General features: G+C 49.8%; 6 protein-coding genes across 6 annotated transcripts; 3 read left to right on the forward strand and 3 right to left on the reverse strand.

The window, feature by feature from the left end:
- Positions 1–315: 315 nt before the first annotated feature.
- Positions 316–3,115, forward strand: F5B22DRAFT_410683 (uncharacterized protein). Its single transcript, XM_047971559.1, has 4 exons — positions 316–388; positions 481–1,504; positions 1,558–2,259; positions 2,308–3,115. Exons 2-4 carry the CDS (start codon positions 576–578, stop codon positions 2,852–2,854), a joined length of 2,178 nt encoding a protein of 725 aa, XP_047834407.1. The 5' UTR covers positions 316–388; positions 481–575; the 3' UTR covers positions 2,855–3,115.
- Positions 3,116–3,655: 540 nt separating this feature from the next.
- On the reverse strand, positions 3,656–5,817 carry F5B22DRAFT_410665 (ABC transporter). The gene has a single exon (XM_047971558.1). It carries the CDS (start codon positions 5,709–5,711, stop codon positions 3,738–3,740), a length of 1,974 nt encoding a protein of 657 aa, XP_047834408.1. The 5' UTR covers positions 5,712–5,817; the 3' UTR covers positions 3,656–3,737.
- A 427-nt stretch (positions 5,818–6,244) lies between these two features.
- F5B22DRAFT_410777 (proteasome maturation factor UMP1-domain-containing protein) lies at positions 6,245–7,568 on the forward strand. The gene has a single exon (XM_047971560.1). It carries the CDS (start codon positions 6,606–6,608, stop codon positions 7,086–7,088), a length of 483 nt encoding a protein of 160 aa, XP_047834409.1. The 5' UTR covers positions 6,245–6,605; the 3' UTR covers positions 7,089–7,568.
- Positions 7,569–8,048: 480 nt separating this feature from the next.
- F5B22DRAFT_642807 (ubiquitin-related domain-containing protein) lies at positions 8,049–8,834 on the reverse strand (the record flags this gene model as incomplete). The annotated part of the gene is made up of 2 exons (XM_047978182.1): positions 8,049–8,191; positions 8,258–8,834. 2 exons carry the CDS (start codon positions 8,832–8,834, stop codon positions 8,049–8,051), a joined length of 720 nt encoding a protein of 239 aa, XP_047834410.1.
- A 3,718-nt stretch (positions 8,835–12,552) lies between these two features.
- On the forward strand, positions 12,553–14,478 carry F5B22DRAFT_642808 (uncharacterized protein; the record flags this gene model as incomplete). Its single annotated transcript, XM_047978183.1, has 1 exon — positions 12,553–14,478. One exon carries the CDS (start codon positions 12,553–12,555, stop codon positions 14,476–14,478), a length of 1,926 nt encoding a protein of 641 aa, XP_047834411.1.
- Positions 14,479–14,723: 245 nt separating this feature from the next.
- F5B22DRAFT_591721 (Adaptor protein complex beta subunit) lies at positions 14,724–18,566 on the reverse strand. Its single transcript, XM_047973865.1, has 5 exons — positions 17,923–18,566; positions 17,313–17,497; positions 17,176–17,251; positions 16,755–17,119; positions 14,724–16,696 (listed from the first exon to the last, which is right to left on the reverse strand). The coding sequence occupies exons 1-5, from the start codon at positions 17,965–17,967 to the stop codon at positions 15,196–15,198; spliced, it is 2,172 nt and encodes a 723-aa protein (XP_047834412.1). The 5' UTR covers positions 17,968–18,566; the 3' UTR covers positions 14,724–15,195.
- Positions 18,567–19,268: the final 702 nt, after the last annotated feature.

A 19,268-nucleotide genomic window follows, 5' to 3' on the forward strand; every position in this document is an offset into this window, starting at 1 on the left:
CCATCCCATCCCTCCCTCTCGCTCTTCAGATGCATCTTTGTATCTTTGTTGTTCCATACCGCCAACCTCCGAGCCGGTAGCACCATCCGTGTTGCACCTTGAACTCCAGCGAGGCTCTGTTTCTTTCGTTCTTTTTTTCCTTTCCATGTTTTAGTCTATTCTGCCAGCTTCAGTTATTCGCGAAGATATTTCCCTCCTAACCCGTGTGCTAGCGTCGCCTCTCGTTTCCTTTCGACTCCGGGTAGCCTCACTTCCAGTCTTACAGCATCTGCATAATGCCAGTAGTCGCCTATTATTTGTGGCACTCGACCTTTAGTTCGCCGTCTTCTTGATCTTGCGCCTTTGCGTACATCTCCTCACGTTTTCTCTCGTTGCTTTCGCTTTAAATGTATGCTTAACCAGTTTCTACTTGTGTCCCGACCCGGCCGACTTATCTACAACCCCTAGATTATGTATGCGCCGCTAAGTCAATCTGTACAGTGCAGCCATACGCAGCTTTACTCTTCAAGCCTTAATCTTTCTCCCTCTCTTCATTCGCTCGGCCGCCGCCCATCCGGAACAGGGTCATCATCACCATGATCTCGGACGAGACATATGACCTGTGCCTCCCCATACTTCAAGATCCAAATATCGAGGATGAAGACAAGACAGACAAACTTGAGGACCTTCTCAAGAGAGAAACATCTCTAACCGGCTCATCCTTAGAAAATGCGATACTCGATGTGTTATGGCGGCACCGTGACTCTGGTGGTAGCGCAACCTCACCGCCCCCAATCCGGCAAACCATCCTCCGCCGTCCATCGCCAGCCTCGTGGCGAGGCTCTTCGACTCCTGCATCTGGGTCGCCTCGTTTAGGCGTGAGCCCGCTAGCGCCTCCAGGCTTCATACCCACCAGTCTCAGTAGAACAAAGTCCTCCACTGTCTCCCCGTTTTCATCACCGCGACCCTCCCCGCGTCTCGCGTTTGCCGCGCCTGTGATCCCTCACAGCCCAAATCTTAATGCCTACGAGTTTGCAAGCGACACGACTCCTGCACAGGAAATATATGGTGAATTCCAGACCGAAAATGTCGATTGGCTCGTCAGCGACGATGCGCTTAGTATATCGTCATCAGTGGGAAATGCGAGCGGCCTAAATGCGGCTGCGCCGGAGTACATCTCGGCGCAGCAGTCGGATATGACTCCCTATGATATGCTTCGTTCTATCCTGGGCCAATCCAAGACAGATGAGGAAATTGAAACTGCCCTCGCATTGCATGGCTACGATCTTAGTGCAACTATCACGGCTATGATGGAATCCCAGGGTTCGGATTCCAACGATATTGCGGCACTTTCCCCTGAGTCGAAGGCTTTACTCATTGGTAAGTCTACTACGCCCGACATCAGACCGGGTACACCGTCCATACAGCAGAAAACTGGTATCATTTGCAAGTTTTATCTGTCTACCGGTCAATGTTTGAGGGCCGATTGTCGATTTAGCCATGATTTAAGCAACCACATCTGCAAGTCAGTACTCGATTCGCTCCTAGTACATGTGATTTAGATATTGATTAATGTAGGTATTGGATCATGGGAAACTGCTTGGCAGGGGACACCTGCATTTTCTCTCATGATCCAGCTCACTTGATAAACCGACTCAATGTAGATGGCACTAGCACCCCGCCTCCAAAGTCCCAGAACCTTCAGGTTCAAGATCACAACGCGTTTCCAGCATTGCGCCCAGCCACCCCAGAGTTAAATCCTTATGCTCCTAGCTTCAATTACACTGGCGCTACCCTCACTCCGCCACCAGGTTTGAAGCCTGTACATGCCTTTGCAGCCAATGATGGTGGTCGTTCGCGTTCTCGTCCAGGAAGCCGCCCTCAAACCAAGGACGGCACCACCGCCCCATCGATGGATGATAACGACGCCTTCCCTTCTCTTAGCTCTGCCTCCGCTAAACCTAGCAAAAAACATCATGGAAAACGCGGTGGTCATGGTCATGGGCACAAGGAAAATTATACCCCTAGCTCCTTGGCTGATATCGTGAAAATGTCACCTTCACCGAGTCCCAGTCCAAACAGACTAGATGCCAAAAAAATCGGCCGAAATGGGAGCTCGACGAATTTAAAGAATGGAGAGAACAGTGCTGCTGCCCAGGCCATTCCCATGCCTAAACAAATCCCTTGGCTAGAGACTGGAGACAAAGCGAATAAAGCGTATTTAAAGTCTCGTCAAGAGGCCATCAAGCATGGTGGCTTGCGGAACAAGTTTCTCCAGAGGTGAGTCGAGACGTATAAATACTCATTGTTGTCTCTAACAGGTCCCAGTGCTGCGCAAGCATGGAATCGCAACGACGCACGGGCAGCCAAGGCGCTCAGTCTTCGGGGCCAAAGTGAAAATGATCTTATGCGAAAGGCACATCGAGATGCTGCGCGTGAATTGTATGAAGCCCGAAACAAAGGGAACACGTCAAGCTCAGAGATATACGTAGACCTCCATGGTTTACATCCCGACGAAGCAGTTGAGTACCTAGAGACGGTTCTGCTCGACAACAGCAAGGAGAGCAAACCTGTCTACGCTATTACGGGAACAGGGCACCACAGTAAGAACGGCAAAGACAAGGTTGGCAAGGCAATTAGAAACTTCCTCAACGAATGGAGGTATGCCTACCGTGAGTTTTCAGTGCCCGGCGACCGTAACAGCATGGGAGGGATACTTGGCATTGATGCAAGAAGTTGGGATAAGTCATTAGCAAGGGACGAGCAGAAGGAACTAACTGATGCTAAAGAGGAGGTGGACATACTCAGCCAAGGAGTAGAGATTGGGGATGGCAAAGTGAGATTACTTGTACGTGATCCTCCAAAGGGTTCCTAAGTGAGTTCTTGTGTGGGAAAAGAGTTTCTCCAATAATAAGAAATTTCTAGAATTGGATAGTTCGCAGCTACAGCCCACAGCTCGCCCACGATGAGTTCATCAAGCTGGTTCTGTAAGCAGTAAGCCATCGTCTGGTAGTTATCTGCCTGTCCGGTATGTATCCTGCAGGCTCTTATAGTACCTGGCATCTAGGCTGGATCCATAAGCTTCGGTAGGTGATTCAAATCTGTTTCAAAAACCTAGGTAGTACCTATGATACAAAGTAAGTGTGGGGACTAAACCTTACTCTGCCTGCCACTTAGATGCTTCGGTTGTTGCCTTCCAGGTAGGTAAATAGTTAAACCTAGGTACTATCTAAGGTTCTGCCAGCCAACAAGTCCAGCAAAGATTTTAGTTGATAGCTTAACGTACGGCACCAGAATTCGTCTTTGTGAGCGGGAGTATTTGGCAGTGTTAAACTGACATGACTCGGATCAAGCCCGCGATTTGCTTCCAACCAGGAAACTCTAACTCGATATAAATCACACGGCACGAAAAGGGGATATGGTGGCTGTGGTCAGTCGGGCATAAGTAGGAAGTAAGGCATCGTGATTGCGAGCTAGGATTCTATGAGTTTTTGATGCTGTCGCTTCTTCTACCCCTTTTACTGTTGTAAACACGCTCAGAAGTCTCTCCGGATAAAACTGAAAGGTGTCTTCCCCATCTATGTGATAAACCATTAACGATCAACGAGAGAAACGCGGTAACTCTTGCTGTTGTCGCGCAAGGTTCTACGCTATTTACCCCTATATAACCTTTGGCTTATACATTATACATTGGCCCCTTTCTATCCTGTACATCTACTATTCATTATAGTTGGCGAAATATGATGACTTGGAAGATATCAGACCTCTTCCATTCCCCAGATTTGCCTCCAGCTCTTCTCGTCGTGGGCCAATGGCGCATCAGCAACACCGAATCTAGCGGGCTCGCCCGAGTTCGCCTCCGGGAGCGAAATCCACTCTCGAACACAACTCGGTATCTCCTCTCGTACATGGCTGATGCATATCAACGCCTGGCTGTCGTTTAAACCGCTAAACTTGATGTTGCCATTTTTAGAAACCTCGCTCTCAACAATGATTTCCGAGCCATCGCCGAGCTTGGCGTATTGTTTCGTCTGACCGGCTTCGAGAAACAAGAGACAGCGGTCGCGGACCCCGTCGTCCATCCCACTACATGCTTCATCGAGTACTACAATATCTGGATTCTTGATGATTGCCCTTAGGAATAAAGCTACACGTTGGGTCGAGGAGGAAAGCTCGCCAAACATGTAGTGGTCCGCCCATTGAAGGTTTCGCGCTACTCCTTGTGAGGCAGTTTGGCTATAACTCGGGTTTAGCTCTTGTTCAAACCAACGCAGACAAGCCTCGACTTTGTCCGTTGCCTCTTGGTCCAATTTCGCCTTGCTGCGAAATGTGTCTGCCCATGCATTTTCGATGACTTGACGGACGGTGAGGTTCCGCGGCATATGTGAGTGGACTTCAGGGCTTGAATGTCCGATCCGTGCCTGAATGTCCCAGAAAGTTAGAGGGGGCTGGCCGGAACCAGGCTGCGGTAGTCGACTCCGCCCAAACAGCTTGATAGGCATGGAGTATGTTTGTGGGTGATCTGAACAGACAAGAGATACGATGGTTGTTTTTCCAGAGCCATTTGGTCCAAAAACACCCCATCGCTCTCCTCTTCGAACGGTCCAGGTCAAACCTTGGTGTTCTTTGCCATTGACGTACTCTGTCCAGTTACCTAATACAACTTGACCTCGGTATTGCACTTGACACCCCTCCATTTCCACTAGTGGTTCCCCAATATTCCTTGGTGTATTGGCGGCTGAGTTGGTAATCTGTTTCTTATCTTCGATGGCAGCTTCATCTCCCATCAATGGATTCCCGCAGATCCCCCCAGCAGTGAGCGTCCTTCCCATTTGCACGACACTGTGTACAGCCAACTTCTCATCTTCAACAAGGGCTCCATTCCATACCCCACGGACATACTTCCGAAGACCTTCTAGGACAGTCTCCTTGTCGCCCATGGCGCCGACTTGACAATCAGCTCTTAAGTATACCAGATGTGTGATCCATTCCGGAATGGGATCTTGTGGCCTCGCACTGAGGACCAGTCTTGGATTGGCATTGCTAGCCAAAGCATGGAGGAGCGGGCTTAACCCAGACACCGTCGGCGGATCAAGACCCATAAATGGTTCATCTAAGAGCAAGACCTCGGGGGCCATGAGCAAAGCTCGCGCTATCCGCGCCCTGCGTCCCTGTCCATTGCTCAAGAAAGTCACAGGCAGATCTAGAAGCTGCGCAAGCTTCAGGTCTCTTACAACGCGATCTAGGAGCGCAGGGTTAGGCTCGTCTTCCGGCTTCCGTTCTAGAACATTTAGATTGGTATTGCCAAGCAAGAAATCGCGGAGTGAAAAGTCGGTATTCTCCCTTTTAGACTCGTAGCGAGCAGACAGATAGGGTGACGTAGTGATGCCAGACGTTAGCGGGTCGTTGTTAAACCCAACGTATCTGATTGCCCTGCTCGGCACTCGGAGGCTGTGAGAAACTGCATCTGATGATAGATAGGGATAAGTCCGTGCTGCTGGGGGGACACAGAGGTGAGCGCCTCTGAGAAGTTGCAAGAACGTTGTTTTACCACTCAATGATGGACCAACGACATACCAGTGCGTGGGGGGGTCGGCGGCCGAAGGTAGTGTGAAGCTCAAGCCCTTGAAGAGGGCTGGGTTTGGATGAGTTGAGCTAGCATTGGGGTGGTGGCGGTAAAAGGTGCCATTGGCGATATTGACCACGGGGCTGCGAACAGACGGAGGCCGCATTCTCGACTAGTACTTATAGACGACGATATGACTGTAGCTTCATACTCTTGGTTCAATCGATGTTATCCATATCTGTAGTTGTAGGCATGGTCATTACATTCGCATCCGATCATCGGTGACACTTTAATCTATAGCTAAGTACATCTACATAGGAGCGACCTTGAAGATGATTCGATGCAAGGAAGACCGAGCCAAGCACAAGTGCCGGGAGCTAACCAAAACAGGATAGGCATATAGAATTGTAGGTAACTTGAACTGCGCAGTGACCATGTCTGGGCAGGTACTTTGATAAACAGAGGAAAAGAGAATCAAATCCCGTTCAATTCTTACTTGAGTATACTCTAAGTACTTTGTCGGGTCTGCACTGCAACGATAAATCTAGGTACCTAGGCATTGCACTGCTACCATACACCTCTGCACGTCGCTAACAATAAAACAGGTAAGGCGAGGAGGCACCGTGGGGCTATCTGGGCTATCTACTACTAAAGTAACCACTCCCTTGCCGGGGACTGTCCCACTGCAGCTGTAGCTGGGCCTTGGCAAGGCTCCTAACGCGAAAGCTCTCTGGAGCCTGCCCAGTGAGAGAGACCTAGGCTTCATTCACCTGACGTCTGTCCCCAAGTACCAGGTATCCGAGCTTCATCACCTACAATACAATAGGCACCATACAATACAAACTGTCATCTTCTCTACACATACACATCCATCCCTACCAAATCACATACTTCACGCAGCCTATTGTCAACTACAAGGCAATTTTGACGAGGATACCGAGTAGCGAACTGAAAGAGCAAACCGCCCGCCATGGTAAGCAGAACATGCTGATCCCATAGCAAACCGAGAGGCAAACCAAGCATCAAGACAGGGCTAGCTAACCAACCTCCTCGGCAGTCGATGCGCATCGTCCCCGCCGCCCAACACGGCAGTTCATTCACACACCTGCCGCCCTCGACCTCCGCACCCTCAGCACCGGGCGTCTACGACGTGCTCCGCCAAGGTCTGAACCCAGCCGCCTCGCCCATCCCCTCGTCCACCTCGACGCCCGCGGCCCCCGTGTCCCGCCACCCCCTCGAGGCCCGCCTGAAGTCGTGGGAGGCGACGCAGGAGACCCTGCGCATGGAGTCGCTGCGCAAGACCTTCGGCATGGCGGAGCCCATCCGCCGCGGCATGGAGCTCAAGATCACGCGCGAAGGGTCGTGGCGGCCCGTATGTCTGGGCGGCGGCGTCGGCAGCACCGGTGTCGGCAGCGCCAGCGTGCACGAGGACATCCTCACCGGCCGCGACGCCTCGTGCGATTGGGAGGACGTGTTCACCGGCGAGGAACACCGCGGTGCGGCCAGTGTCCACGAGGAGATGGAGCGGAAGCTGAAGATCTGATGGTGACGGACGATAAAAAAAACCCACGGACTTTCTCTGGGCTGGAACGAATTGAATGAAAAGTGTGATGTTGGGTGGTGCCTCGTACTATCGACAATCGTGTCTCACTGCCTGCTGTAACTGCTGCTCCAGGTATTTTTCTTTTTTTGCGTGAGAGACTGGGGTTGCGGGAATGAAGGACGTGCATCTGGAGATTCAGATTCGGGTTCAAAGTGGCGACGGAACTTTTTACTTCGAGTCGATTTTCTCCCCCCGCTAGAATCATTGAGCAAGAAATGGGCATAGAATAGATGGTCCTTCAGTATACAGCACAATTACTGTCGATCGGGGAATAGAGAAACCTCATTTCGCACGACAAGCCATTACGTCTATTTATGTTCACCCCGAAAATCAACGTTGATGTGTGTTCAGACAACGTCATCCCATCACATTGTTCAGATCAAATATGCAACTTTGCTAAAAGACTTCTCATGACCTCTAATGCATGATAATGCACATCTGCTAATCAGCCATTCAAAATATGTCAAAATAATTCCAATCTCAACTTCATCCCGCTCCAATGCTTCAGATATGACCCATACCACAATATGCTTACCAAATGACTTATGAGCTCTCATCCTACCTCTAAGAGGATGTGAGTAGTATGTGTCGCTCGGCGCTTTCGCCCCGAAAAGTAGCATCTATCTTTCCCACAATAAAGTACAGTCGCTTCGCATAGGCTAGTTCCGCAGCCCTTGCCGATGAAATAACTCCTTTTAAACTCCGCCCGATGCCTCACCGTCCTAAGGAAAAAGAAAAAAACAAAGAACGAAATGCCGCCATCAGAAATGATGGCTGTTTGACGACTAGTTTTGGCCATAGTTCATGGATACCTCATCTGTTTGACGAGCTGAATCCAGATGAACCACCAAGACAATATGAATATGTTACGAGGCATCCTCTCAATCCTCCAATCGCCGCCTATAAAATCACGCAGCAACCGCTTCTGCCATGCTGCGAGCTGGAATCTTTGACCTTCTTGGCAGCTTCTTCCTCGTCCAGCAGGTCTTGTGGTTTCACAGTCATGTGTACCCAATTTTTACTGGTGGTGCTAAAGTGATAGTCTAGAAAGAGACGTCAAGTTAATACGAATTGCCGGATCAACCACCCCCACCGGTAGGAATACTCACGACTTAGTTGATTCCTATCTTCGAGAAGTTTACCAAAGTGTATCAATCTTATACTCGTCGGCTCCCTTGGTGCAGGTTCCCATTCAGCCCGCCAATCTCTTAATATAAGCTCTTTTAGTGTATAGACTGTAATGCTGGCAGGGTCCATGTTGCCGTCTTCCGTCTTTCCCGTAATGGTGATGTTGCGTTTAGTGAGGTACTTTTCATCAATACGGAAGGGGTGTCTAGCACCATTGGTAAGCTGTAGCATTATGCTCACGGCAGGTACCCCATTGTTTGATGGGGATTCCACTGGATCAATGGTCAAGTCTTCGTTTTCGGGTGATGCGGGACCATCACGTTGGGCTGACGACGACGCTTCAGCAACCGATGGGTTCATTATGTCCTTGGCGGGTACCGGTATTGGTTTGTTCTCGCCATCATGACTCTGTCGTAATTCGGTATCAGGATTTGCAGTGTCAGGCTGTGATTTTGAGAGGTCTTCCATTTCCACGTCGCCAGCAGGCTGGTGCATTGACAACCTTTGCTCTCTAGGGCCTTGCTCGCCACCGACAGAGGCTGATACGCTGTCAGCCATAGTTGTCACGGTCGGTCAGCCGGTAACCGTACTGAGCTAAGGACGACGAGGTCGAACACAGGTTCGAATAGCAGTAGATTAATGAAGTAGTGTAGTCGCCACGAAGAAGGGACAGTCGAAATAGCGCGTCGATATGCAAGCAGTCTCAAGCTGAATGCGGTGTAGGGAAATTATTGGCTACGGAATTGAGACATTCACCTGTCTGTCGGGATCGGGTGCCCGGGAAGGGAATAAAGGAGGGTGAGGCGGACGAGGCGCAAGACACTCGAGGCTTGGTATCAAAACAAATGGAACGCTGTACGGATAGTTGGAATGCTATTAGGAAATCTCAGTGGCACGTGTGGGGAGAAAGGACAATTGCCATAACTGGAGAAATATGAGGAAAGATGGTCGAGGGTGGGTGATGAGTTGAATGGGCTGGATTGGTCGGCTGAGTTGCTGGAAATGGGTGGTGGAGGATGACAGACAGATGATGATGTTTCGGGTCTGAATGGACAGGCACCGTGCCGCACAGGTTAACCTGCCTTGCCTGGCGAGCCTGGGGAGGAGGTTCACTAGGAGAGTACCTACTGACCCTACTGACCTACCTAGCTCTAGGTAGTCTGCTCTAGGTACCTACTACCTACCTAGATGGTTAGGTACATATGTAGGTAGTAGTTTAGGTACTTGCAGCCCCTAGCAGCTGTCTGTTAGCCTGCTGATAGCGCATAAAGTAGGTAGGCGAGGTGGGTACCTAGGTACCTAGCAAAGCCTGGTGTTACAGCCCGCCCATTGGCTAGCTTGGGCCTTGCCAATGGTCGCCGATCCCTTGTCAGTACCAAAGTACCTCGTCTTTGCAGAGCGGGTGCTGAGCCGTGCACGGGTGTTTTTAAAGTTTGGTCTAGGGGGATGACTGCTAGCCAGGAATATCCCTTTCTCGTCCAGCAACGGATAGACATACCCCAAACTTTCACATGTCTGCTTCTCTCGATTGCTTGAAACGCCATGCGAAATGTCTCTAAAAATACTCAGATATGGTGATATCTCAAGTGCCTCAGTAATATATTTCTATGTGCCTATCCGGCTCTGGTGTCCATCGTGACAGATCGCTGTCTCAGCCCCGTCCGGGTTTGTGTTTGAGAGCGTCCCCAGGTCTCCCCAGAAGGGCCCGTGGCTTAATGGCGAGCCAAGGCCCGGTCCCCAAGTTTGCCACCCGACGTAATACAAGATACACTATTCCGTACCTGCCAGCACTAAAACATTACCAGTACTTTGATTCGATACCTAGTGAGCTAGGTACTTCGTAGAGGGATATTTAGAATCATGGGCGTGCCCCCAGATTGAGGGACAAAGACTATGATCCCCTTCACCTCATACATGTACAATGTAGAAGGTAGGTAGGGCAGTGGTAGGGTACTTGTAGTAAGTTGAGTTATTCACATACCTCTTGATGCTGTGACATTGGTCCTCCAGCGTGGCTGATGTAGATCAGACCAGTAATCACGACCCAAACCAGCAGGTACAAGTTCTACAGGCTACCTACCTTTTGTTGCCTTGAAGACTTGTTGGTTGGAAATATTACTCATGGTCATCATGTCTCCGGTCCGTCCAGAGTTGCAGTTCTGCTGTTAGAGATAGAGCAAATACTACCGCGTCCACCAACCGGCCTGCGTAGCAACCGGTGGTGACCAATTCTCGATAGCGATATGCAGGTTTGTCCTTGACCTTGCCGTTGATTGGGTTGAGATACCAGAAGAAGCATGGCATTCCTAGCTAACGCTCTTGTTGTTTTGAGTCATCCGCTTTTCGCGGTAACGTGACCTCACCATATAAGGTTGGAGTACCAAGAAATACGCAAAGTTGGCGACGAATGTCTCCTTGTTCAGTTCCTGGCTGTAAACCCGTGATATATCCTTGCTGTTTGGTCCACCACACTAGCTGGTTGCTACCTCTTATCGTAGTGCAATGAGTAAATACCTCTAACTTTGTCCGCATATTTCCGTGGCCCCGCGCAACCCGTCGCTCTACTTAGGTCTCGGCTAGCTGAGTCGCAGTTCCACCATCTCCAGTGCCCTTTTTGTCCAAAGAATTTAGGAATGACCGGAAGACGAGTTCCATGTTCCATCTAACTGTCCTAACCAACGGAAGCCCCCGCTTTTCGTCACCCGGCCCCCGGATGTCCCGGCCATCGCTCGACGTGCGTGATTAGTAAGATTGCAACTTCAAATGAACTTGAGGCACACAACGCGATACTGCTCTCGCATCTCAACACCCGAAGAAAACTCTTCAGACATGAAGATTTCAGTACAAGGTCTTATTTGTAGGCTTTCCATGTCGTATTACGCGAGATAGAAAGTACCAAAGTATCCCAGTATCAGTGGTAGTACTGGCTTCAGCAATAAATTTTCATCCTCGGGCGATCAAGAATGAATCAAATGATTCTACACTACGCCTGCGTATTCTCATTTATAATTTGTAGTTAATGACTTCCATAGTCGCAGATTTTACTAGCCCATTCACACTTAACATCCCTTTCCTAGGTTTGGATGCAATTACATGAGTGTTGCAACAGTAAATATAGGTCGGTGTATATAAGTGCATGACACAGAAGACCTGACATAAGGGAGAAATCCTTCTAACAATCCCTCTACCTCCTGATAAGACATAGTATCCAATACGTCCAGGTAAAAAAAAAAAAAAAAAAAAAAAATAAAGAAGAAAAAGAAGACGCAAGAGATTGGGGGTTAAGGAGCATTTCCATATCTAAATGTGCCTGTGAAACGATGACAGCAATGAAGAAAAGATGAGATTGAATTGAATTGAAAGCCAAAACATCAGACACTACCTACTGTAACCTATTCCTCATAAGTTATGTCAACCGTTGAGCTTCAGCTCTTACCTCGCTCAGGAAATAACATTGCATGACTCCCCCCCTTAACACACGGCAGAAGAGAGTTGCGCAGGAGGTTGCGAATCTCCATAGTGGCTGCCGTGACATGGGACATTGGCTAAGAAGTAGGAAAGCCAAGGGGAACTTCAGGTGGTGTCGAGCTTTCCAAGTTACGTGCGCGCTACCTCTCGCACTTTCACCCCTGGAATGAAAACACGTGAAGCACGAAAGTTAATGGTTAGGAGATTGCTCGCACTTACCTACAAAGTATTCAATATATAGAGATGGTAATATGAAATAATAAGCATGGAAATGCTTCACTCCCATGGCGAGACTGTGGCGAGTAGCTTTCTTTATATTCGAAATTTCTCACGTTCCCGTGATTACCGACGTCTCGCAGTACATACATATCTACACATTGACCCTAAGTCTCACTTTCCGTTTCAGTGGTACTACTAACCAGCTCCTTCCATGCGGCTCAACAGCTTTTATTCAGGAACCAGCGCGCACCTGCCTTATGTGTTTGTCTGTCTCAGGATGTTCCCTCGCCCTTTTTCAAGTGCCTCTCTCTCTTCCTCGGATACTCTTCTCTTTGCCCATCCTTCCACTCACAAACATCCTGTCCATCCATCCATCCATCCATTCATTCTTGACCGCGTTCTCTATTCCAGGCCTCCCTGTCACTCATTAGCTGCTGTCTACTCAGTGAGACTGCCATTCGCTTCCCCGCCGATATTTTAATATTTCAAACAGACTGGTGTTGGACTCCTCGATCATCATCCTTAGTGAAACCCTAGTCAGAAGCCCGTTCAATACCACTCCCAGTCAGTGTCACAACAATTTACAGCCATGTATTGGCCGGCACTCTTGGCCATCTGCCATGTCGTCTTGGCTATTCAGTCCGAATCTGATGGCTCTGAGGCTGATGACTCCTTCTCAGTTGTATTGACTTCCACTACCCCTACCCTTGCCTCGACCTTCACTGTTGCAGGCACGGTTTACGTCATGGCTAGTCAACTAATCGCTTCTTCTTCTGATTCCGAGCTCCTAGTAGAGAAGCGAGACCACATCGTTCCTGGTATTATTGACAATGTTGAGGCCACTGTTGTGGTTGCCACTGTTCCCCCTGCCTTGTCAACCATACTTTCACCTCAGGATTCATCTGCTCAGATGACAGCACTCAAAGATGGCACCACAGCTCAAACTCCTGGCCCCAGCGGTACTTATGGTAGTGGCAGCAACACTGGTACCAACCCTGGAAGCGGCGCTGGGAGTGGTCCTGGGAACGGCCCGGGGACTGGACCAGGCAGTGGTCCGGGCAGCAACCCTGGCGCTGGTCCGGGAAGTGGTCCGGGAAGTGAGACTGGTAACAATCCTACCGGAAATGGTCCTGGAGTCGGCGGTGGGAGCGGCCCTGGAAGTAGTGGCGAGTCTGGACTACCCAGCGGTGCTTATGGACAGCCCCCTAATACAGCTGGACAGCAACCCTCAAGTCCAACGGGTGAACAGTCTCCGAATCCTGCCGGACAACAAACTCCAAATCCAACAGCACAGCAGTCTCCCAGCCTTGGAGGTCAGCAAGGTCCTAGTAGCCAAGAACAGCAGCCATCTAGTCCTACAGCAGGACAATCACAGAATCCTGCAGGTGGTCAATCTCCTAATCCCACTGGCGCACAGTCTCCCAACCCAGCGGGACAACAGTCTCCAAGCTCTGCTGGCGCCAGTCCTGGCGTTACCATCGTGACGATCCCTTTACTAGGTACCGTTGTTGAGACGGTTACAATCAGTCTCGAGTCTGCTCCGGCTCCAGGTAACGGTCCAGGTAACGGTCCAGGCAACGGCCCAGTTACGACCATCACGCAAACTCTACCTACCACGTTTATCACCATCCACGCCAGCAACCCCCTATCAGTACCATGTGAGTCTAGTACTGGCCCTTGGGGTCCTTTATCTGTCCCAAATACCCCAGCTTTGCCTACTACATTTGTTACCGTTCCTGGTACCGGTGCGGGTGGTCCAGCTCCCATCTCTATCCCATCAAGCGTACCGAGCATAGTCACAGTTACCGTTCCGGGTCCGGGTGCAGGTGGTCCAGCTCCCATCCCTATCCCATCAAATATGCCGGGCATAGTCACAGTTACAGTACCAGGCAGCCAAGGACCGGGTAACCAAGGGCCAGGTAATCAAGGGCCAGGTAATCAAGGGCCAGGTAATCAAGGACCAAGTAATTCAGGACTACTTTCAGCATCTGTTCCACCAGGAGGCTCTCCAACAAACAATGTACCAGGACCAGCTACGACACCTAATATCCCAGGCTGGGCTACTACACCAAATGGTATAGGCCCGGCTACGACACCCAATGTGCCAGGGCCAGTTACAACACCTAACGTCCCAGGTTGGGCTACGATACCCAATGTTCCGAGCTGGGCGACAACCCCTGGGACTACTGTCACAGTCCCTAACTCTGCGTACACTAGCCATGGCATCACTGGACCACAGACATCTTCATCTACCTGCACCACCGGTATCTACACTAATGTTATTTCCACCTCAACGGCCCAGGCTGCTACTACAGCAGCGGCTACATTGGCCGTAGGCAGCAGCATTTCTTCTCAGCACAGTACTTGGCCCTTTGGAACATCTACTACCGCAACACCTACAGTTGCTCTAGTCACTGGGACGAATGGGGCATCTGTCACCGCCGAAATCCACCTTTCTGTTATCTACAGCGTCATTGCTGTTACATTTTTCGCAGGCATTGCTAGATGGATTTAGGCAGGGAGCGGTGCTTAGACAAGTGGTCTTAACACCTGCAATCATGGACTTTGATCACACCTGAATTAGATATATACTCTGGCTGCATCAACTGGTAGCTGCGTTATCAAGCCATAAGTATAGGCACCATTTCCAGGGAGGAGGATGGCTGTCTGAAGATTTGAATTTTGGAAGTTTGAGCATGTACGCTGCAACACACAGCTGTTGCATGCAACGTTCTAGTGGGAGGCCTGTGAGAGGAGAAATTACACATATAATCTGTTGCTTGTGTCAATATGTATGCTAGACTAATCGTACAACTCAACATGCTGACTTTCGTTGACTTTCTAATTCCATCAAGTAGCAGCTGGAATTATTTTGTGTTGCTTGTGCAACATATCATAGTGAATTGGGATGCTAGGAGAAATTATAAACAATTGATGGTGGATTCTCGTTGGTGAGCACAGATCCAAGCAATAGCCCCCTGCGCGTATCACCCACATACTTCTTGCTGTGTGCTACCTTCTAAGAGAAGGAAGACAGGAAAGCCGGAGACATATCAATACTTGTATTGGTAATAGCTCTCATTCTGCTCTGCATTCCATCTTGTTACAATTGACAGCTGCCACCAGTACAACGTCATTCCCTTTTGCTTATATTTGCGCAGCTAGGTGCGAGGTTCTAGCAAGTTCCCATGTATAGAATTAGGCAAGGGGGCTTAGAAGACGAGGAATTTATTTACAGCATTAGGAGATCTCCATTACTACCAACTCCCTGTGCAGGCTGTAGAACCTGCTGAGGCGCGAACTGATTAACGACGTATCCGGCCTCGTTACCGGTGCCACCGCCAAGGCCGTCGTCGTAGATCCCCATCGCAGCCATACGCTGGCTGCCGACGCCGGCGAAATACGCGTCCGCATCATTCACGGCACCGGCCATATTTTCGGAACCAGGGGCGACGCCTGCTATGGGCCGATTGGTCGCCGCAGCGTTGTTGCCGGGGCGGACGACGGCGGCCTGGCCACCCATGCCGAACATGGAGAGGGACTTATTGACATCAAATGCTGGTAGATTCTGAGATGTAGGCAGAGAGTGTTTCTGTAACGCTGGCGAATCGGCGAGACGGCGGGGCCGTGCGCTGCGGAAAACGGTCTGCACAGGCTTTAAGTATATGGTGGCGAGAGTGCCGACGTTCAGGCACATCTCCTCGAGAGTCTGCGGGTCTAGCTTCTCGGACTCAGCAGTAATAGGGGGCTTCTCGCCCATGACAATTTTCTTTGCGAGATTCACGTCGGTGCTCAGAAGTCTCCAGTACATATAGGCCCGGTCTCGCAGGTCTGGGTTATCGGTTTCTTCTGTGGCCCATTTAAGCACCCGAGGGACAAGGTCTTGGCCCTTAGTAGGCCGCTGAATAAACAATTTGACGGTTGCTGTTAATAGAGCTAGTTGTACCTCGACCGGCTCCTCAGCGAATGAATAGAGAAAATCTTCGAGGAGGGCATCACTGTTTTCAATACGGTCAGCGTATTGTCCGATGACCCACACCATTGCCGCCTTGGCTTCGGGCTCATCGAGCGAGTCGAGATGTTCGCATAGCACCCCGATGATGGACTCATATTGGTTCGGATATTTCCGGAAAATATTGCGGATGACGACGGTTGCTTCTTGCACGATGTAAGGAACTTTGGTAGAGACAAGTTCAAGTAGAAGATTGATGCACCGTCGAGCGGCAGGCTCAATCTTAATGGCCAGCTTTCCGATGGCGCGTACAGCTTTACGGACGAAATGGACATCGACTTCAGTTGCGTATTCCCGCAACTCCGTGAGCACTTCGTCGATGTTCTTCTCGTTCGCCAGCATAAAAATGAGCTCTAGCTTCGTAACCTTGACGTAGATTGGGTCGTTGTATTTGCAGAAAAACACACGAATGTCATTGCGTAGAACATCTGGCCGACGCTGAAGGATAAGTAGAGCGTTTCGCAAAGCAAGATATTGAACTTCAGGTCCCTTCGCTAATAATGTGACAAGTGGTGGAGACAGCTTTCGGCATAATGCTGATATTTGCTTCTCATCTGCGATATAGTTCATGAGATACAATATGACCCGTATACATGTCAGAACCACGGCGGAATTGGAATGTGAGAGACGCGGCGATATGCGTTCCGCGAGGAGAGTCGCTTCGCCCGACTCCTGGGGCACGTATGACATGAGAGCCTCAAGAATGTATGTTTGACCCCACCTTTCGAACATTAGTCTCGCCGTTTTAGCATCATATCATGAATAAAGTGTTGACATACTCAGAACAATCCGGCAGGATTGCCACCATCTTGGAGGCATTGCTATAATCTAATGTGAGTTTGATAGTCTCGCTACGCTCCCAAATGTCCATTAGACTTGCTAATGCACTGGCGACGACAGTGGGGTTATCATCTCTTAGCAGCTGGTTCAGTCTATCTATCAAGTCGGACTGTTCCACCATCAACTTATCATGGTCATACAGCTTTGCGACACAGTAGGCTGCTGTCTTTCGAACGTAAGGGTCCGCATCTCGAAGCAGCCGTTTTACGAGGGGGACAGTCGCCTCCACGAACTCTCGAACATGGACGTAAGACATAGTCCGAAGGGCAAGAGCTCTGACTAGGGGATTGGGATCTTCCATATCCTATTTGACGTCAGCCCAGAAATCCCAACTATCTCAAAGTGAAGGGAAGAACTTGCTTGTTTCAGGACTGGAATTGCCTTTATCGCGATTTCTGCTCGCATTCTTGAATAGTTCACTAAGAACAGAAAGCACCTGCGCCCCGTTGTAAGTAAGCTCGAATGTCTCGAGTTGATGGTTCTCGAACAGGCCTCACATTTTCTTGATTTCTAGGCTCTGAATTTGCATACAACTTATCACATCAGGGAACAACGAGACCATCTCATTATTGCTCATGGTCATATTGGCTACTATCTTCTTTAAAGCAATCTTCTTCTGTGTGAAGTTCTTGTCTTTTTTGCTACCGCTGTTCAGCTCGGCTCGTAGCTCGGCAACCTTACCCTGCAGAGTCATTCGTTGTAAGCCATAGTCCGGGGGTATATACGCGAGGAACATTGCCATGGTTGACACAACTGGGAAGATGTCGCATAGTAATATGTAGGAAGTGAGTGGATCTGGCAAAACTGAGAGGACCGGTTCGATGCACTACGCATTTGACTAGGGCGCCGGAGGGTAGAGATCATAAGGTCGCTCTAGAGACTCGATGGTCTCAGGTATTGGGCGCGATAAGGGAGAATGGACGAAGTGCTCTTGTAACAAGAAATGCGATAGAGATACTTGGCTGGCCTGCGAGTGAACGAGCACGGCGCAGGCCCAGAGATGGTAGCGCAAAGGATAAGCCGTTCAAGGTGAAGGGGAAGAATGGGACAACGATACAAATGAGAAAGTGGCTGGGTCATAAAGAAGTATCAAGACAAGGCGCTTACACGAGCAAAGAGTTTGGAATCCCCAGCCTGGGAACTCGACGACATGGTGACGGAGGAGAAAAAGCAACGGACGGCGGAGAGTCTGTAAACGGAAGCTCCAGCGGCGTCACTGGTGATTCAATGTCACAGGTAGGGAACTGGCTGGCTGGCGGCGGAGGGGTAGACGAGGGGTGAGCGATGGGTGGAAAGATGTCGTATGCACAACACCGGCGGCGGCCCAATGGTAGACACAGTAGGGATGGTCTGAGGCGGATGACGGCAGGTGTGGCAGATGAGGAGGGGCTTGTCTATTTGGCGAACCGCTGTCACATGTGCACCACGGTCTGACCACGGCTCGACTTTAGCCCCTTTCGTCGAGGCGAACCGCTCGGCGTCGTTGTGATCGAGTGTCGGCTGGGATCGTGTGAGGTTTGCAAAAGTAGCTGCTCGAGCTCGCGGTCATTGGCCGAGAAAACTATATGCACGCGCAATCGTGGTCGGTGAGGATGCGTCCAGAAGACGGAGGACGGAAGACGGGATGTCAGGTCCTGTCAGGGGATTTACAGTGCACTAGTAGGTACTAGGTAGAATTCAGTATTAGTACCGGCATGTACATACCTAGGTAATGTAGGTAGAAGGTAGGTATCTGCATACCTACAATTGCGCTTTACTAATAAGGAAGTACATAGCTCCAGGTAGAGTAAGAGTATGTAACAGCTCAGGGGGCGTTTCACATGGTAGCTTCCGTATTTACTATTAGGTAGGGACGCTACTGGTTGAGTGGAGTACTCCCTACGTACATAGACTTTGTCTGAGTATCTTCATTAGGTATGTACTTCACCAAATAGTGCCTCTACGTAGGTAGGATAGTACATAGATGATGGATGGAATAGGTAAAGGATATGATTGAATCTATAACACATATCTAGATAGACATTATTATCCTTACTTACCAGAAGGCAGTCTTTTTGCCTCAGGATCCCAGCTAAGACGCAACATACTTATATATCTACTTGGGTCTCGGGTACTTATGATGTACCGGTAGATGCTTAAGTACTTGCAGGGAGTAGGTTAATGTCAATTGAGCAGCGCCTACACTACCATACTAGGTTAGTGACATGCATACATATCAATACTTTGATTACCTAAGGCCAGCTCCAAATTGGGGATCCAGCTGGGCATCATGGAGCTGCGGGCCGCATCTTGAATCCACTATTGACCTCAGCCTTAGATTCGGCTTCGATCTCTGCTACAGTATTGAGCAGCACAACTGCCCTTTGGCCTCCACCAACTCTCCCTGTACTTTATATGCTAGTGGCCGTCATCGAAGCATCAAACTCGGTCCCTTACGCAGCATTCCCTGGTCG

The sequence above is a fragment of the Xylaria bambusicola genome, assembly GCF_022495145.1.
Source record: "Xylaria bambusicola strain CBS 139988 unplaced genomic scaffold F5B22scaffold_5, whole genome shotgun sequence".
In the NCBI taxonomy this organism is placed as follows: domain Eukaryota; kingdom Fungi; phylum Ascomycota; class Sordariomycetes; order Xylariales; family Xylariaceae; genus Xylaria; species Xylaria bambusicola.

Bases quoted from the DNA above. Each gene is read 5' to 3' on its own strand.
- F5B22DRAFT_410683 (XM_047971559.1), top strand. From the start codon at position 576: ATGATCTCGGACGAGACATATGACCTGTGCCTCCCCATACTTCAAGAT. The intron at 1,505-1,557 runs GTCAGTACTCGA...TGATTAATGTAG, and splicing joins TTAAGCAACCACATCTGCAA to GTATTGGATCATGGGAAACT. The intron at 2,260-2,307 runs GTGAGTCGAGAC...AACAGGTCCCAG, and splicing joins CGGAACAAGTTTCTCCAGAG to TGCTGCGCAAGCATGGAATC.
- F5B22DRAFT_410777 (XM_047971560.1), top strand. From the start codon at position 6,606: ATGCGCATCGTCCCCGCCGCCCAACACGGCAGTTCATTCACACACCTG.
- F5B22DRAFT_591721 (XM_047973865.1), bottom strand. From the start codon at position 17,967: ATGTCGTCGAGTTCCCAGGCTGGGGATTCCAAACTCTTTGCTCGT. The intron at 17,498-17,922 runs GTAAGCGCCTTG...ATGACTCTGCAG, and splicing joins ATTCCAAACTCTTTGCTCGT to GGTAAGGTTGCCGAGCTACG. The intron at 16,697-16,754 runs GTATGTCAACAC...AATGTTCGAAAG, and splicing joins ATCCTGCCGGATTGTTCTGA to GTGGGGTCAAACATACATTC.
- F5B22DRAFT_410665 (XM_047971558.1), bottom strand. From the start codon at position 5,711: ATGCGGCCTCCGTCTGTTCGCAGCCCCGTGGTCAATATCGCCAATGGC.